The following is a 12,804-nucleotide window of genomic DNA, read 5'->3' on the forward strand; positions in this document are numbered from 1 at the left end:
AAGTACATCCTTTTTGGTTAAAATATGTTTGTTCTTCATTTAGTGAAGATACTCACAGTGATTTTGAGTATCCAGAGACTTTACTCGAGTACGTTGACATACTAGAAACAGTCCTAAACAGTTAACATAAACAAGCACACACTCAGGGCAATTTAGTGTCACCATATTTCCAATGAATGGACTTGGAGACAAAGTCAGAGTACTAGGACAAAACCCAGACATCCACATGAAAAACATGGAAACTCCAGACAGAAAGACTCCAGGCAAGATTATAAACCAGGACGTTGTTGCTATGAGATGACAGCATGACCGTGCAGGATTTTGTTGGGACAGAAGAGAATAAGTAATGAGTAAGAACTTGTCTTAATTATAAATCTATGTTTCAGCAACGTTTTGATAAAGAAATAAAAAATGAAAACCTGAAACTTTGATCTCCTTATAAACATATTGTACAAGAACAAATATGCGACTGACCTCTGGTCTTCCTTTTTTCATCCTTCAGAAATTCTAATGTTGATAAAAGTCTGGTTTGGTTGATGCAGGGAGCAAACAGATGTGGTGTGTATATACATAATTCCACTTAATAATTAAGTTTGTCAAAACATGACTGAACTGGTACACTATCATGAATAGGTGGACTGTTTATGTTAATGTTATCAGTTTTGACTTATAGTAAACATACACGACTCCTGTGAGGAACATATATTGAATTATTTTTTGTATTGTGTTGTCTAGGTAATATGTGACATCCCAAAACCGACACTTAACATAACAGAATGATTTAACAATTATAACAGTATAGTTAAGCAGAAAGACATGAATGAGTGATTTCAGGTGTTACTATTTATTTATTTTTTAGATTGGTCAAGTGGAATGTTGTTTTTGTGTTTGTTTTTTTTAATCAAAAAATAATTAGGGAGGGAATATAGTGATATAAAAATTACAAAATGTTGTATTTATAAATAAATGACTTTATGAAATGAACACAAGTAATTAATTATCTAGTCTGAAGCAGCATAATGTATAGAAATAATAACAACAAACTTAATGTTGTAGTTTCATTTTTCTACTCTTTACATATTTGAATCAATATTTTAAATATGAGTAATATAGTATACAAAGCCATTTGCTAAAGAGAATAACTATTAAAAAATTCATTCATTAATTCACAAAATGAAAGTGGTTCTATAGATTAATTACACACAGACTGATGTTTTGAAAAATTCTCTATTGATTTTGATGATTTTCCACTTATATCTAATGAAAATAAAACATTTAAGATTAGAAATTTTTCATACAGAAATGTGAGCTTAATATAAAGTATGTTTCAAACCTGTTTGAATGTTGTTATTTTTTAAAGGTACTTTTAATCTGACGAACGAACTTTATCTGTTTCGGCAAATATGAGTATTAACTCATTAATGTGTCACAAATTATGACGCAATGACTAGAGATAAAACAAGAGACAAAAAGATTTTTCAATAGTCTTTCTGCTGCATTCTACATTATCATTTATGCGATAGTGATGATGCGGAGCGCTTTATGAGACTTCCAAGTTCAATTTGAAATAAAAGTAATATCTGAGCATTGAAATGTACGGTAACCACAAATTATATTGCTGGAGTTTATGATTTAGAATAATCTGTGTACAGAGTATGTGGAAGCAAAAGAACCTAAACTAAAAAAAAATTGTGCTGAATGTACATCTTGAAAGAGACATGATGTTTGCAGCGAATGCAGAGAACACTGTTGTTTCATTTTTACACATTTTTGCCCATAACTGAGAATGGAATTGGCAGCTCATAATTGGTGAGGAGTAAAAAGTCAGAACACAGCAAAAGTGAGACCACCGAAACCATTCACAGGCTTTCCAGAGATAAGCCATGCATAATAAAATTAAAAAGCTTCATGGATAGAGAACATCATAAAACATATTATTAGTTTGTTGTTAGTATGAAACAACACACTAATGCATGTTGTTTCAGTTCCCATTTATACAAGTTTCTTTTTATTTTCACTGTCAATGTTCACATAGAGCGAAGCATATTTGCCCAGGTTACTGTTAGGAAACAAAAGTAAACAAACTGGACTGGACTGGACTTTGCTCAGTCCATCAAACAGATGCTTGTGTTATCAGAGAGCAGCCTTCAAGTCTAAACAGGTGCATAATGATGTTTTGTCTTTTTTACTGCTTTATGATATTTTGTTGTGTTCATCATCACACGACACTTAAGGATGAAGAAAGCATACCTCCTATTGCCATCTATTTCAACACCAAAGGGAGGTATGAAGAAGTGAACCCATATCTCAGGCAGGACATTCTCGCTGTAAACAGATCTTCTTTACAGCCTCCATCCTCGCAGTGTCGGGAAATCTATCTTACGGCCATCATAAGACACGGGACGAGATATCCAACGGCCAAAACTGTCAGGGACATGCAGCAGCTGCACAACATCGTCCTGAATAATTTCCCAGAGGAGCAGAGCTGGCTGCGTGAAATCCTGACCCAGTGGACGATGTGGTACACTGAGGACATGGACGGCCGACTGGTCCAGAAAGGTGTGGAGGATCTGAAGCATCTGGCCGTCAGGCTGTCAAAGCTCTTCCCGGCAATCATCTCTGAGGAGAAACTTCGAGGTGGACTCTTCAAGTTCATAACCAGCTCCAAGCACCGATGTGTGAACAGCACGCTGTCCTTCAAAGCAGGGCTGACGGAGATGTGGGCCATCACAGGTATAAAGATGATAAACGGTGAGCAGTGTCGCTTCCTCACTCTGGCCAACTTTCTCAGTATAATCTGGAGCTTTTTGTCCATGCAGATGTGGAGTTTGGCCATGAAGTAAATGATGCTCTCATGAGGTTCTTTGACCATTGTACCAGGTTTGTGCAGGAAGTTGATAAAAACTCGTCAGCTGTGATAGAGGTGGACAAGTTCAAGCAGGGACTGGAGATGATGAGGGTCCAGAAGAAAATTGCAGAGCATCTGGGAATCTCATCCAGTTTAATCACATATGGTTGTATCCACCTTTTCACTTACTTTTTATCATAAATCCACTTTGGCTACCTTACTTGTTTTCCTTAAATTGCAGATTCCTATCACAAAGAAGCAAATGTCTACATGGTTCATTGTGCTCTGTGTGTTTTCATCTGTCTGCTTTTCATGAGCTTGTTCACATTAGCTAAAGCTAATAGCGCCTAAATTACTATCACTAACTATAAAATGAAGAAAGAAGTGTCAGCAAACGTTTATCTCAGTGGCAGATCTACGTGGAGCTCTGTTAAACACTCCTGCAAAATACTCAACACATCTTCACTCTGACAAAGGAGGAGTAATTTGGCAAAGTGTGCTCAGTGAGATAAAGCAGCTTTCATTCCTTACCTCTTATTTTAAAAAACTGTGTAAAAATGAAACAATAGTGTACCCAAATTGAATATTTAAACTGTTTAAACAATTTAAAAAGGCTGCTGTTCCTGATGTGTACGAATGCACTGGTGTGTATTTTCCCATTGTGATAGAGATTTGTAATTGCTACAATGGTTTTAACTTTGTTGATTGTGCATGTTTGATATTTTTCTTTTAAAGAAAACCACTATATAATATACAGAACATCAGATGTGGCTGTTTTGTCCATTATATTTTACTGTATTGTCCCTAATAAGTATGTAAATAAATAAATCTTAGTCAGTGTTATACAAGTATAGATTTTAAGACCATTAGACACATTGCTCAGTAGTATAACAATACTAAGTGCATGTGTAAGAACTGTTTCCTGTTTTTGGCAATCGTTTTAGATCACTGTTTCTACAGCCCATGTGACTGACCACCTTGACATTTCACTTACAGATATGGCCGAGGCAGCATTTCTCTTGTGCACTTATGAACTTGCTGTCAAGGCAGTAAAGTCCCCCTGGTGTCTACTCTTTGATGAGGATGATGCAAAGGTTGGAGTCTTACTGTTTAGTTACATTAATTACAACAATCTAATTTTGCTACAGCTATAGTCCTAGAAAGTCTTTCTTGAGTTGATGAAGGGAAATCTTAGGAGAAAAATAGATGGATATTTGATGTTTCAAACTCCTGACTTAAATGAACGGGTGATTAACAGGCTTCTGAAGCATCTGGTGGCGATACTAGAGCAATGGTGTGCTGGTCGAGATCAAAGCATATTAATGTGCTAAAGTGTCCTGGACAAAGTCTGTCATTCAATTGAGAATCTGTGATTTGAAAATTCCATCCAATCTGACTGACCACGAACTATTTTGCAAAGTAGAACAGGTTGAAGTTTCAGTCTATAGCTGAAACCCAAAAGACTTGCACAGTATTTGCAGTGAAAGATGGTTCTGCAAAGTGTTCGCTTTGGTGACCAAAAACAAACCGACGGCACACTTTTCAGACCCTTATTTGGAATCTACGTTTCTACCCTTAATGTGTCAGAATGGAGAAAAAGTTCAGAGGTCATACCTTAGAAAACTGATTCATAATTTGAAGAGCTCTAGACTTTTTCTTCACATTATTGCTCCATGTGTCTTTTTTTCTGCTTCAACAGGTTATGGAGTATGCCAGTGACCTGAGGGAGTTCTGGAAAAGAGGCTACGGTCATGACATCAACAGCAAGTCAAGCTGCCTCCTCTTTCATGACCTGTTCAGTCGACTGGACAAGGCAGTCAGCGAGAACACGTGATTAGATAATTCATCACTATGGCGTATAAGCTCTTTTTTTAGTGGTTGCTAGTATTCTCAGGCATTTTTTACCTTTCATGTAATCTAACACTTCCATTGCTGCATGTCTATTTCGTGTGCTTCAGGTTACATCAGCAGGTCAGTGAAGCGGTGACTGTCCAGATCGGCCACGCAGACACCCTGCTGCCATTGCTCACCCTGCTCGGCTTTTTCAAGGACGCAGTCCCACTGACATCGACCAACTACGCCTCGCAGACTCAACGCTCTTTCTGCACCAGCCGCATGTTGCCTTACGCTGCCAATTTCCTCCTGGTGTTGTACGACTGTGGAGAGGAAGGCATCAGGCTGCAACCTCTGCTGAACGAGAAGCCTTTGACCTTCCCTGGTCTGACTGATCAGCAGGCCTCCATGCCGCTCTATGAAGATGTCCGAAAGCACTACAGAGATCTTCTCAGTGGGTGTGACTTTGAGGCCGAATGCCAACTACTCACAAATCCTGCTGAAGTTTAGTACTGTTTTCATTTTCTTTAAAAAAAGATAAACATCTGTTGAAATTAACTAGTCTGAGCCAAACTGGGAAGAATGGAACAACCAATATTAAGGTCATTCTTTTTTGTTCCTCTCAATACAAAGACTGGCATATTTAATTAGCTATGAGCCTTTGCTAAAAACTACAGTAGCCCATCTCATCTTTATAATTACAAATCTGAACATCTGATGAAGCACAGAAACTGTGTTTTAATGTAAAAATGTTAAGGATTTTTGGAATGATTTAAGACATTGTTTATGAACGTTTGTAATCTCCTTGAGCTCACCAAAGAAACCATATTATTTGTTTGCTTTGTGAAGATTAGAATATTGATATAGCAGTGAATGCTTTTCAAATTTGTATTAAATAAAGTGTCACAGGGGGCGAGGGAGGGAGAGTACACAGAGGACTAGGGAAAAAATGTGACACTAAAGAATAGCTACACTAAGGAAACATTATAACTAGAGCAACTAAGAATAAGTAGGAACATAAATACACATGACCTCAAACACTAAGGACTGAACTAAAGTAGCCTAATACAGAAACAAGATTGATATAAATAAAAGACGACCAAAGTAACAGAAAAGATCAAAATCCAACTAAACAACACCAGATCCTAACAGAGATCTTCTTTCAAGCTGACAATGCTAACCAGAAAGCATGTGATCTGCTTTCTTTTGGATATGGATTATCTTATATCTGTCTGCTTTAAATACATTGCTTAACTCTCTCGAAGGTGAACGTTTTTTTTTTGTGCTTTGTCTTCATGCGGTTTTTAACCAGCCCCCCTCTAACACAAGAAGGGGATCTCCCAGGGTCTCGTCAAGGCAAGAACCGCCTCTGCATGTCACGTCAATTTGATTGGCTGATGAACACCACATGAATAACGTCACGCATTTGGGGTCTGCGCAAACCAAAGCGAGATCATGACGAGCTTTCGATGCAAAATCTTCTTCTTTACCGCCATAGCCGGCTTTTCCTGGTGTTTTCGTAACGACGCGAGTCCAGAGGAAAACCCAAACATACCGGTCATCGCCAAGTATTTCGGCACGAAAGGAAGGTACGAGGAAGTGAACCCTTACCTGATACGGGACATACTCGCTGTAAACAGGTCTGGTTTGCAGCCTCCGTCCCCGCAATGTCGCGAAATCCATCTGACGGCCATCATAAGACACGGGACGCGATACCCGACGGCCAAGAACGTGAAGAAGATGCAGAAACTTTACAAGCTGGTCCAGAGCAGCGCTCGCGGGGAAGAGAGCTGGCTGCGTGAAATCCTGACCCAGTGGACGATGTGGTACACTGAGGACATGGACGGCCGACTGGTCCAGAAAGGTGTGGAGGATCTGAAGCATCTGGCCGTCAGGCTGTCAAAGCTCTTCCCGGCAATCATCTCTGAGGAGAAACTTCGAGGTGGACTCTTCAAGTTCATAACCAGCTCCAAGCACCGATGTGTGAACAGCACGCTGTCCTTCAAAGCAGGGCTGACGGAGATGTGGGCCATCACAGGTATCATCAATAATAATCACATTAACTGCAGAATGTTGTTTCTGTAGGATCAGTGTATCAGGTGGCTTATTTTTCCCTTGCAGATGTGGAGTTTCAGCATGCAGTGAACGATGCTCTAATGAGGTTCTTTGACCATTGCACCAAGTTTGTGCAGGAAGTTGATAACAACCCGTCAGCTTTGACAGAGATGGACAAGTTCACACAGAGACCAGAGATGGTGAGGGTCCAGGAGAAGATCGCTGACCGTCTGGATGTCCCATATCATTTCATCACATATGGTGAGTTGTAAGGTTTAAGGCAAACATAAATGAATGTTTAAGTTATTCTAACAGCAGAAAGCTTGTGCTGTGCTGGTCTGTTGTCACTGCCTTTCATTTGAGTTTGGGTAATGTTAATTACGGACACATTTTAAAAACAAAGCTAAAATGTACACATTTCTGGGGGAATTTTTCTGCTATAATCCAAGAACACGCATGTTCATTCTGAAAGCAAGATTTCACGTCTATTGTTCTCAAAACTTTTAATACTTTTGCTTACATTTTTATTTCCAAAGCAGGACTCCACGTCTTTCTTCTCAAAACTTGTAATGTTTGCACTCAAAACTTCTCCTCGCGCTCACACTCAGTCTCTGCTCGGAGCAAATCTTCACTTGCAAAACTCTCTCCTCACCTGGTGAAATTTTCCTGCCATAATCCAAGAGCACACATTTTTAGTCTGAAAACAGGATTTCTTGTCTTTTGTTCTCAAAACTTTTTATGCTTTTGCTTACCTTTTCATTTTGAAAGCAGTCATATATCATTCTGACATTAAATATAATGTAAAATGTAATTATTGAAGCACTACGTCTGCTTCACAAATAAGGATTATCTGTGACACATATTTAGCATAATAAGTTCTATTTATCAATTTAATATTTGTTTTGTTACTAAATTGAGTAATGTGCAACAGAAGTAATATGGACTGCACCTTAGCTTTTTAGATCGACACAATATTATAGGCAGGAATATAATATGACTTAATATTCATTCATAACTTAATGTCTTTTGTTATTTAGTGAAAATAACTATAACTGTGAATGTCTAAATGACTTTAACATTTATAGATCCCTATATTTAATATATTATAAAGTGCTACACTGTTGAATGTTTGTAGTGAAAATTGGACCTATTCTTCTAAAGTGGCCATTGCTTGTGAATTGGCACTATGAAAATTGAACTGAATTAAATATAAAATGGCAGTAATCCTCCATTATATACCACTTTAATTTCACATTTTACATTGAGAAGGTCGTTAGATAGTGATGTACAGAGTTAATAACAGTAGGTGGTGCTGTTTCCTAATCTAAATTTTCTAACCCTTTATCATCTCTATTGCATTTTCTTCAGGAGTTCCTTTAAATTAAGATTTTTGTATAAAATGTAACAAAATACAGGTGCGTGTATAGAGTCCAAACCAGCAGCATCAACCCCTCTGAGCAACCAATCATCCAGGTCTCCCTGACGATGAGCTGTCAGTCCAGTTACAGGGAAAAGTCCAAAGATAAAAGTTATGTATATGTATTGAGAACCTCACAGAATTTTTTCCTCTGTATGTTCTGCCTTTTATATTGCATTAATGTATGTATAATATTGTATATTATAATATTATATATGGTATTACATATAAATTGTTTGTAATAGTATTTTTACGTGAGTATGTTGCAGTTTTACTCAAGAACAGGATCTTTGTTTCCAAACTAAAAAGAGTTCACTAGTTATTCTTTTTTTTTTTTTTTGCTTGTTTTTTTTACTGTTTTGCTGTTCTGGTCAAATCAAAAGCAATCGGTTAGGGTAACGTCTATGAATTCGTGTTTACAGCAAATTGATAACTAAACCCCAAAGACGATTTCAGTATTTAAAAACATAACAGAAGGAGGAAGAGAAGGAGGAAAAAGGAAACTAAGTTTAAAAAAAATAGCACATTGTGTCGAGCCTGATGGTTGCAGAGTAAAATATGGAACATGAAATTTGACAGAAAATGATTCTGAATTGATATTTTTAACATTGAGCTACAACATAAAGCATTCAGTGAATCACATTATTATTATTTTCTATCTCTCAGATATGGTGGAGGCTGCCTTCTACCTGTGTGCTTATGAGTTTGCCATCAAGACAGCGAACTCCCCGTGGTGCCGCCTCTTCGACGAAGTCGATGGACAGGTACGGTCTCACCTGCATGCCTTCAAACTGCTGGAAATACAGTTGGAGAGATTTATATACCGTCAAATAAGATTCAGGTTGCATGCTCTCTCTGACTTGCTGTACTCAGAGTACTCAGGTCAGTTCATCGCCCGGTGCGAGGTGTGCCCAGGAGCGCAGCCTGCCAGTTTCCACCATCGTCTGATTTGGTTCACACTCGTCTCTGTATTTTTTTTTTGTCACAACAGAGAAGGATCACTGAAATTTGCCAACTTTTCAAAAATTTTCATTATTACTTTACGTTTTTGGAGTTTTTCCATTTTTGACGTCATGCCATAAAAACATTTATAAGACATAAAAAAAAAATAAACGCATAGTTATCCACTGACACCGCTGGGTTTTACCTGACAACAAATCATAGTTTGAAAATTACAGATTCATAGAAAAAAACATTTCCAAAATCTAAATGTTTTATATTTTTTTTCATCCAGATTACTATATTTTACATTAAAGGTAAACATTTATAGTCATGGATATGTTATAACTCTCCAGCCAAATAGATGTTGGTTGTAAACGTTAAACAAATGGCAAAAATTTGTCCATAAGAATAAAACTTATGGACTGATGTGTACAATATGCCTGAATAATTGAAGTATTATAATGCACACAATTTTTAGTAAAACTTTTTTTTCTGTTAATCATTTATTGAAATTCCACATTTTTTTTGTTGCATACCTCTATTAAAATTATTTTGTTTCTGTAAAGATTTTTTTTCAAAAACAAGCATTTTGTACCACATGAAAACTCATCTTCTGACAAGAACAGTGTAGTTCTCTTATACTTCGATCTTCAACTAGTGGGTAGTAGACAAGTGCCAGCTTTCTTCTGTTAGACGACTTAGAAATATGCTGTCAAATTAGGTATGTTTAATGTGACAGGAGATGTTATCTTTTCCATGTTTATTAATAAATGGACATATTCATTCATTCATTTCAAAAATTAACAGAAGGCCTCTAGAAGTTGGACTTTAGTATTTAACAGCGGGAGATTTCCCACCAATGCAAACCTCAAAATTCAATACAGTTACCTTACAAAAAAAAACTTTTTTATTTGTACTTCTAACTATTTGCACAGCATTTAATCTTTCTCAGAAACAACCCAATGGTAACTCGCCTAGTAAGCATGTTTCCATAGCGACTGAAGGTCCAAACAGCAGAGTAGTCATTTGTTATTATAGTGCAAGCAGGTTTTTGAAATTGAAAAAACACATTCGAGTCGTTGTCGTATCATAATTTTGATCTATAGAGGTAAACGAAACACCACAAAACAGGTTGGTAAATGTACCAACTTGTTCACGTAAGATGAACAAATTGCGACAAGTATCACTGCACTATTTGTATCTCAGGTTGAGAAACATGTCATTGAATAATTTCTTCAAAATTGAGGTGTATGTTTATCATGAGGAGGGTCTGTGGGAAAAGGATAGATTTGTTTAGGAACAGAGTAGAGAAATTATCCCTCAAGCTTTTTTTATAAGAATTGTAAAAACTAGCAAGCTTTTACTATAGGCTCACCTTTGAGCCTGTTACGCAGCTATTACATTAATTCTTTATAATCTCTTCCTTCTAATCTGGTCTAACAGGTAATGGAGTATGCGCTCGATCTGAAGCAGTTCTGGAAAAGAGGCTATGGATACGACATCAACAGCAAATCGAGCTGCATTCTGTTCCACGACGTGTTCAGTCGACTGGAGAAAGCAGTTAATGACCACAAGTGAGTGTAAAACAATGGTGGCTGCCATGCTTAACTGCTTATAAATTTATGAGTAAAATAAAATGATTTAATTTCTAACTCCTCTGGCTTAGACTCCTTCAATCCATTTGTTTCCACTTTGAGATAAAATCTCCTTAAAGGCTTGAATTTGCCCAAAGAACAAACAATCCCTAGGGTCTTAAGAGGAAGTTCATTTGGTCTTCCTTCTCTTGCAGTGTGATTATTATCACAGTCCAGAGGTAATGGACTTTGGATTCTGTGCCTTTAAAACAACTTTATGTTTAAACATCAGCCTGGTTATGGACAAACTGAACTCTAGCTACAGTGCATCTCTGGTTCTGATCAGTCACCCCTTTTTACAGTAACATAAGCGTTAAAGTCCTCCAACAGGAAAATGAAATCTAGCAAGATGACTTGCTACACCCAAGACTCACTGGGCGCAAAAGGGGAAAAATGCTGTCAGGACCTTAACTCTAAGCTGAGGGCATTGAGAAACCTCCCTCTAGTCCAGCTGGGATGCCTTAAAGACTTTGGGGCCAACATGAGGGCGTTTTCCCTTTTAATTTAATGCGCTTCTGAGTCTGTGTTTTGGTTTAAACCCTTCCACTGTAACTCTGGGTGTAACCCAGATACAAGATTATGAAATTATTAGTTTGTATTCCGGATAATAGTCATGGTCACTGAGCAGTCAAGTAAATCTTCCTGGTTCACAACTTGCACTCTGAACCAAGGTAAATTGGGTTTGATCAAACCAACACCAAACTTTCTCCTGAGTACCTCTTGGATCAGTTAAGGTACCAGCAGTGGCACTTCTAGCACAATTTGAAAACACATGGTTCTAAAGCGCAGCCTCGGCATCTTCAATCACAGATGATTCTGTTTGTTCCAGTTCTGGTCAGCCGGTGGCGGAAGCTGTGACGGTGCAGGTCGGACACGCAGAGACCCTCCTGCCCCTCCTCACCCTCCTGGGCTTCTTCAAGGACAACGAAACTCTGATGTCCACCAACTACGCCTCACAGAGAGAGCGGTCCTTCCGCACCAGCCGTATGCTACCGTATGCTGCTAATTTGGTCCTGGTTCTGTTCGACTGCGGAGGACAGGACATCAGACTGCAGCCTCTGGTCAACGAGCAGCCGGTCGTCTTCCCAGGTCTGGCTGACCGGCAGGAGTCCATGCCGCTCTATGAGGACGTCAAAAGACAGTATGCGGAGCTGCTTAACGGGTGTGACTATGAGACTGTGTGTGAGCTTTTCAAGGCAGCTGAACCTAAAGGAACAAAGGTTTTATTGGCTTAAATGTTTTTCTTTGAATAATGGAGTCAAATCAGTGTTGCAGATGACAGCATATTATTTTTATTGCTTTTAAAATGAAAGCCATTAATATCTCACCGTTAGCTGATAATTGCACTCTGAACAAAGATGTGCTGTGCTTGTTGGATAATGACTTAATTGTTGTCTTTGTGCCACAAAGTGTTCCCTGCCTAGGAGATTACATTTAGATCCTTTTACTATGCAGTATTACAGCTGATCATCTCACTGAAACTTTTCCAAAGTTGGCTTTGCTGTGACTTGGATGTTGTGTCGTTTAAACCGGTTGAATTTTTTAGGATTCATGTGATTTAAGATTAACTAAAGATGATTTATGTCATTAAAATATGTTTCTCGATGATTCAGGGTGTAATCCATTTATTGCATTTAGAGTTGTAAAAAAAAATGTGTGCAGTTCTGTTTTCGCTTGCACTTAAATGTTTCAGACCATCAAACAAATGTTAAAGTGCAATAAAGGTACATAAAGCACCTGTCAAGTCGTGATTTCATACAGTAAAATGAAAAAAATTTAGGTTTTCAAACTACCCACCTCATATATGGAAAAAAAAAGAATTGCCTGAGTAGCGAGCAGCAACGACTACTATCAAGTGGTAACTTCTAATGAGTCTTTCACATTGCTATGTTAGCATTTTGGCTAGTTATTCTTTGCAACACTGTTTTATGTCCAGTCACAGTGACGAGATTTGAGGAGTCAACGGCCCATTTAAGGCCTTAAACAGGCTGTGTGTCACACACAGCATCCTGTATTTGTCCAGATTTAGACCAGGATGCTCCAAAAGGTTAATTGTTTTTCAGCCCTTCAAAGGT

General features: G+C 38.0%; 2 protein-coding genes across 2 annotated transcripts; both read left to right on the forward strand.

The window, feature by feature from the left end:
• Positions 1–2,111: 2,111 nt before the first annotated feature.
• LOC116713684 (multiple inositol polyphosphate phosphatase 1-like) lies at positions 2,112–5,940 on the forward strand. The gene is made up of 5 exons (XM_032553910.1): positions 2,112–2,733; positions 2,820–3,014; positions 3,845–3,942; positions 4,548–4,678; positions 4,807–5,940. The coding sequence occupies exons 1-5, from the start codon at positions 2,169–2,171 to the stop codon at positions 5,189–5,191; spliced, it is 1,374 nt and encodes a 457-aa protein (XP_032409801.1). The 5' UTR covers positions 2,112–2,168; the 3' UTR covers positions 5,192–5,940.
• An 83-nt stretch (positions 5,941–6,023) lies between these two features.
• minpp1a (multiple inositol-polyphosphate phosphatase 1a) lies at positions 6,024–12,465 on the forward strand. The gene is made up of 5 exons (XM_032553909.1): positions 6,024–6,719; positions 6,803–6,997; positions 8,820–8,917; positions 10,539–10,669; positions 11,559–12,465. The coding sequence occupies exons 1-5, from the start codon at positions 6,137–6,139 to the stop codon at positions 11,962–11,964; spliced, it is 1,413 nt and encodes a 470-aa protein (XP_032409800.1). The 5' UTR covers positions 6,024–6,136; the 3' UTR covers positions 11,965–12,465.
• The last annotated feature ends 339 nt before the right edge of the window (positions 12,466–12,804 follow it).

Source organism: Xiphophorus hellerii, chromosome 22, assembly GCF_003331165.1.
Source record: "Xiphophorus hellerii strain 12219 chromosome 22, Xiphophorus_hellerii-4.1, whole genome shotgun sequence".
NCBI classification, from domain to species: domain Eukaryota; kingdom Metazoa; phylum Chordata; class Actinopteri; order Cyprinodontiformes; family Poeciliidae; genus Xiphophorus; species Xiphophorus hellerii.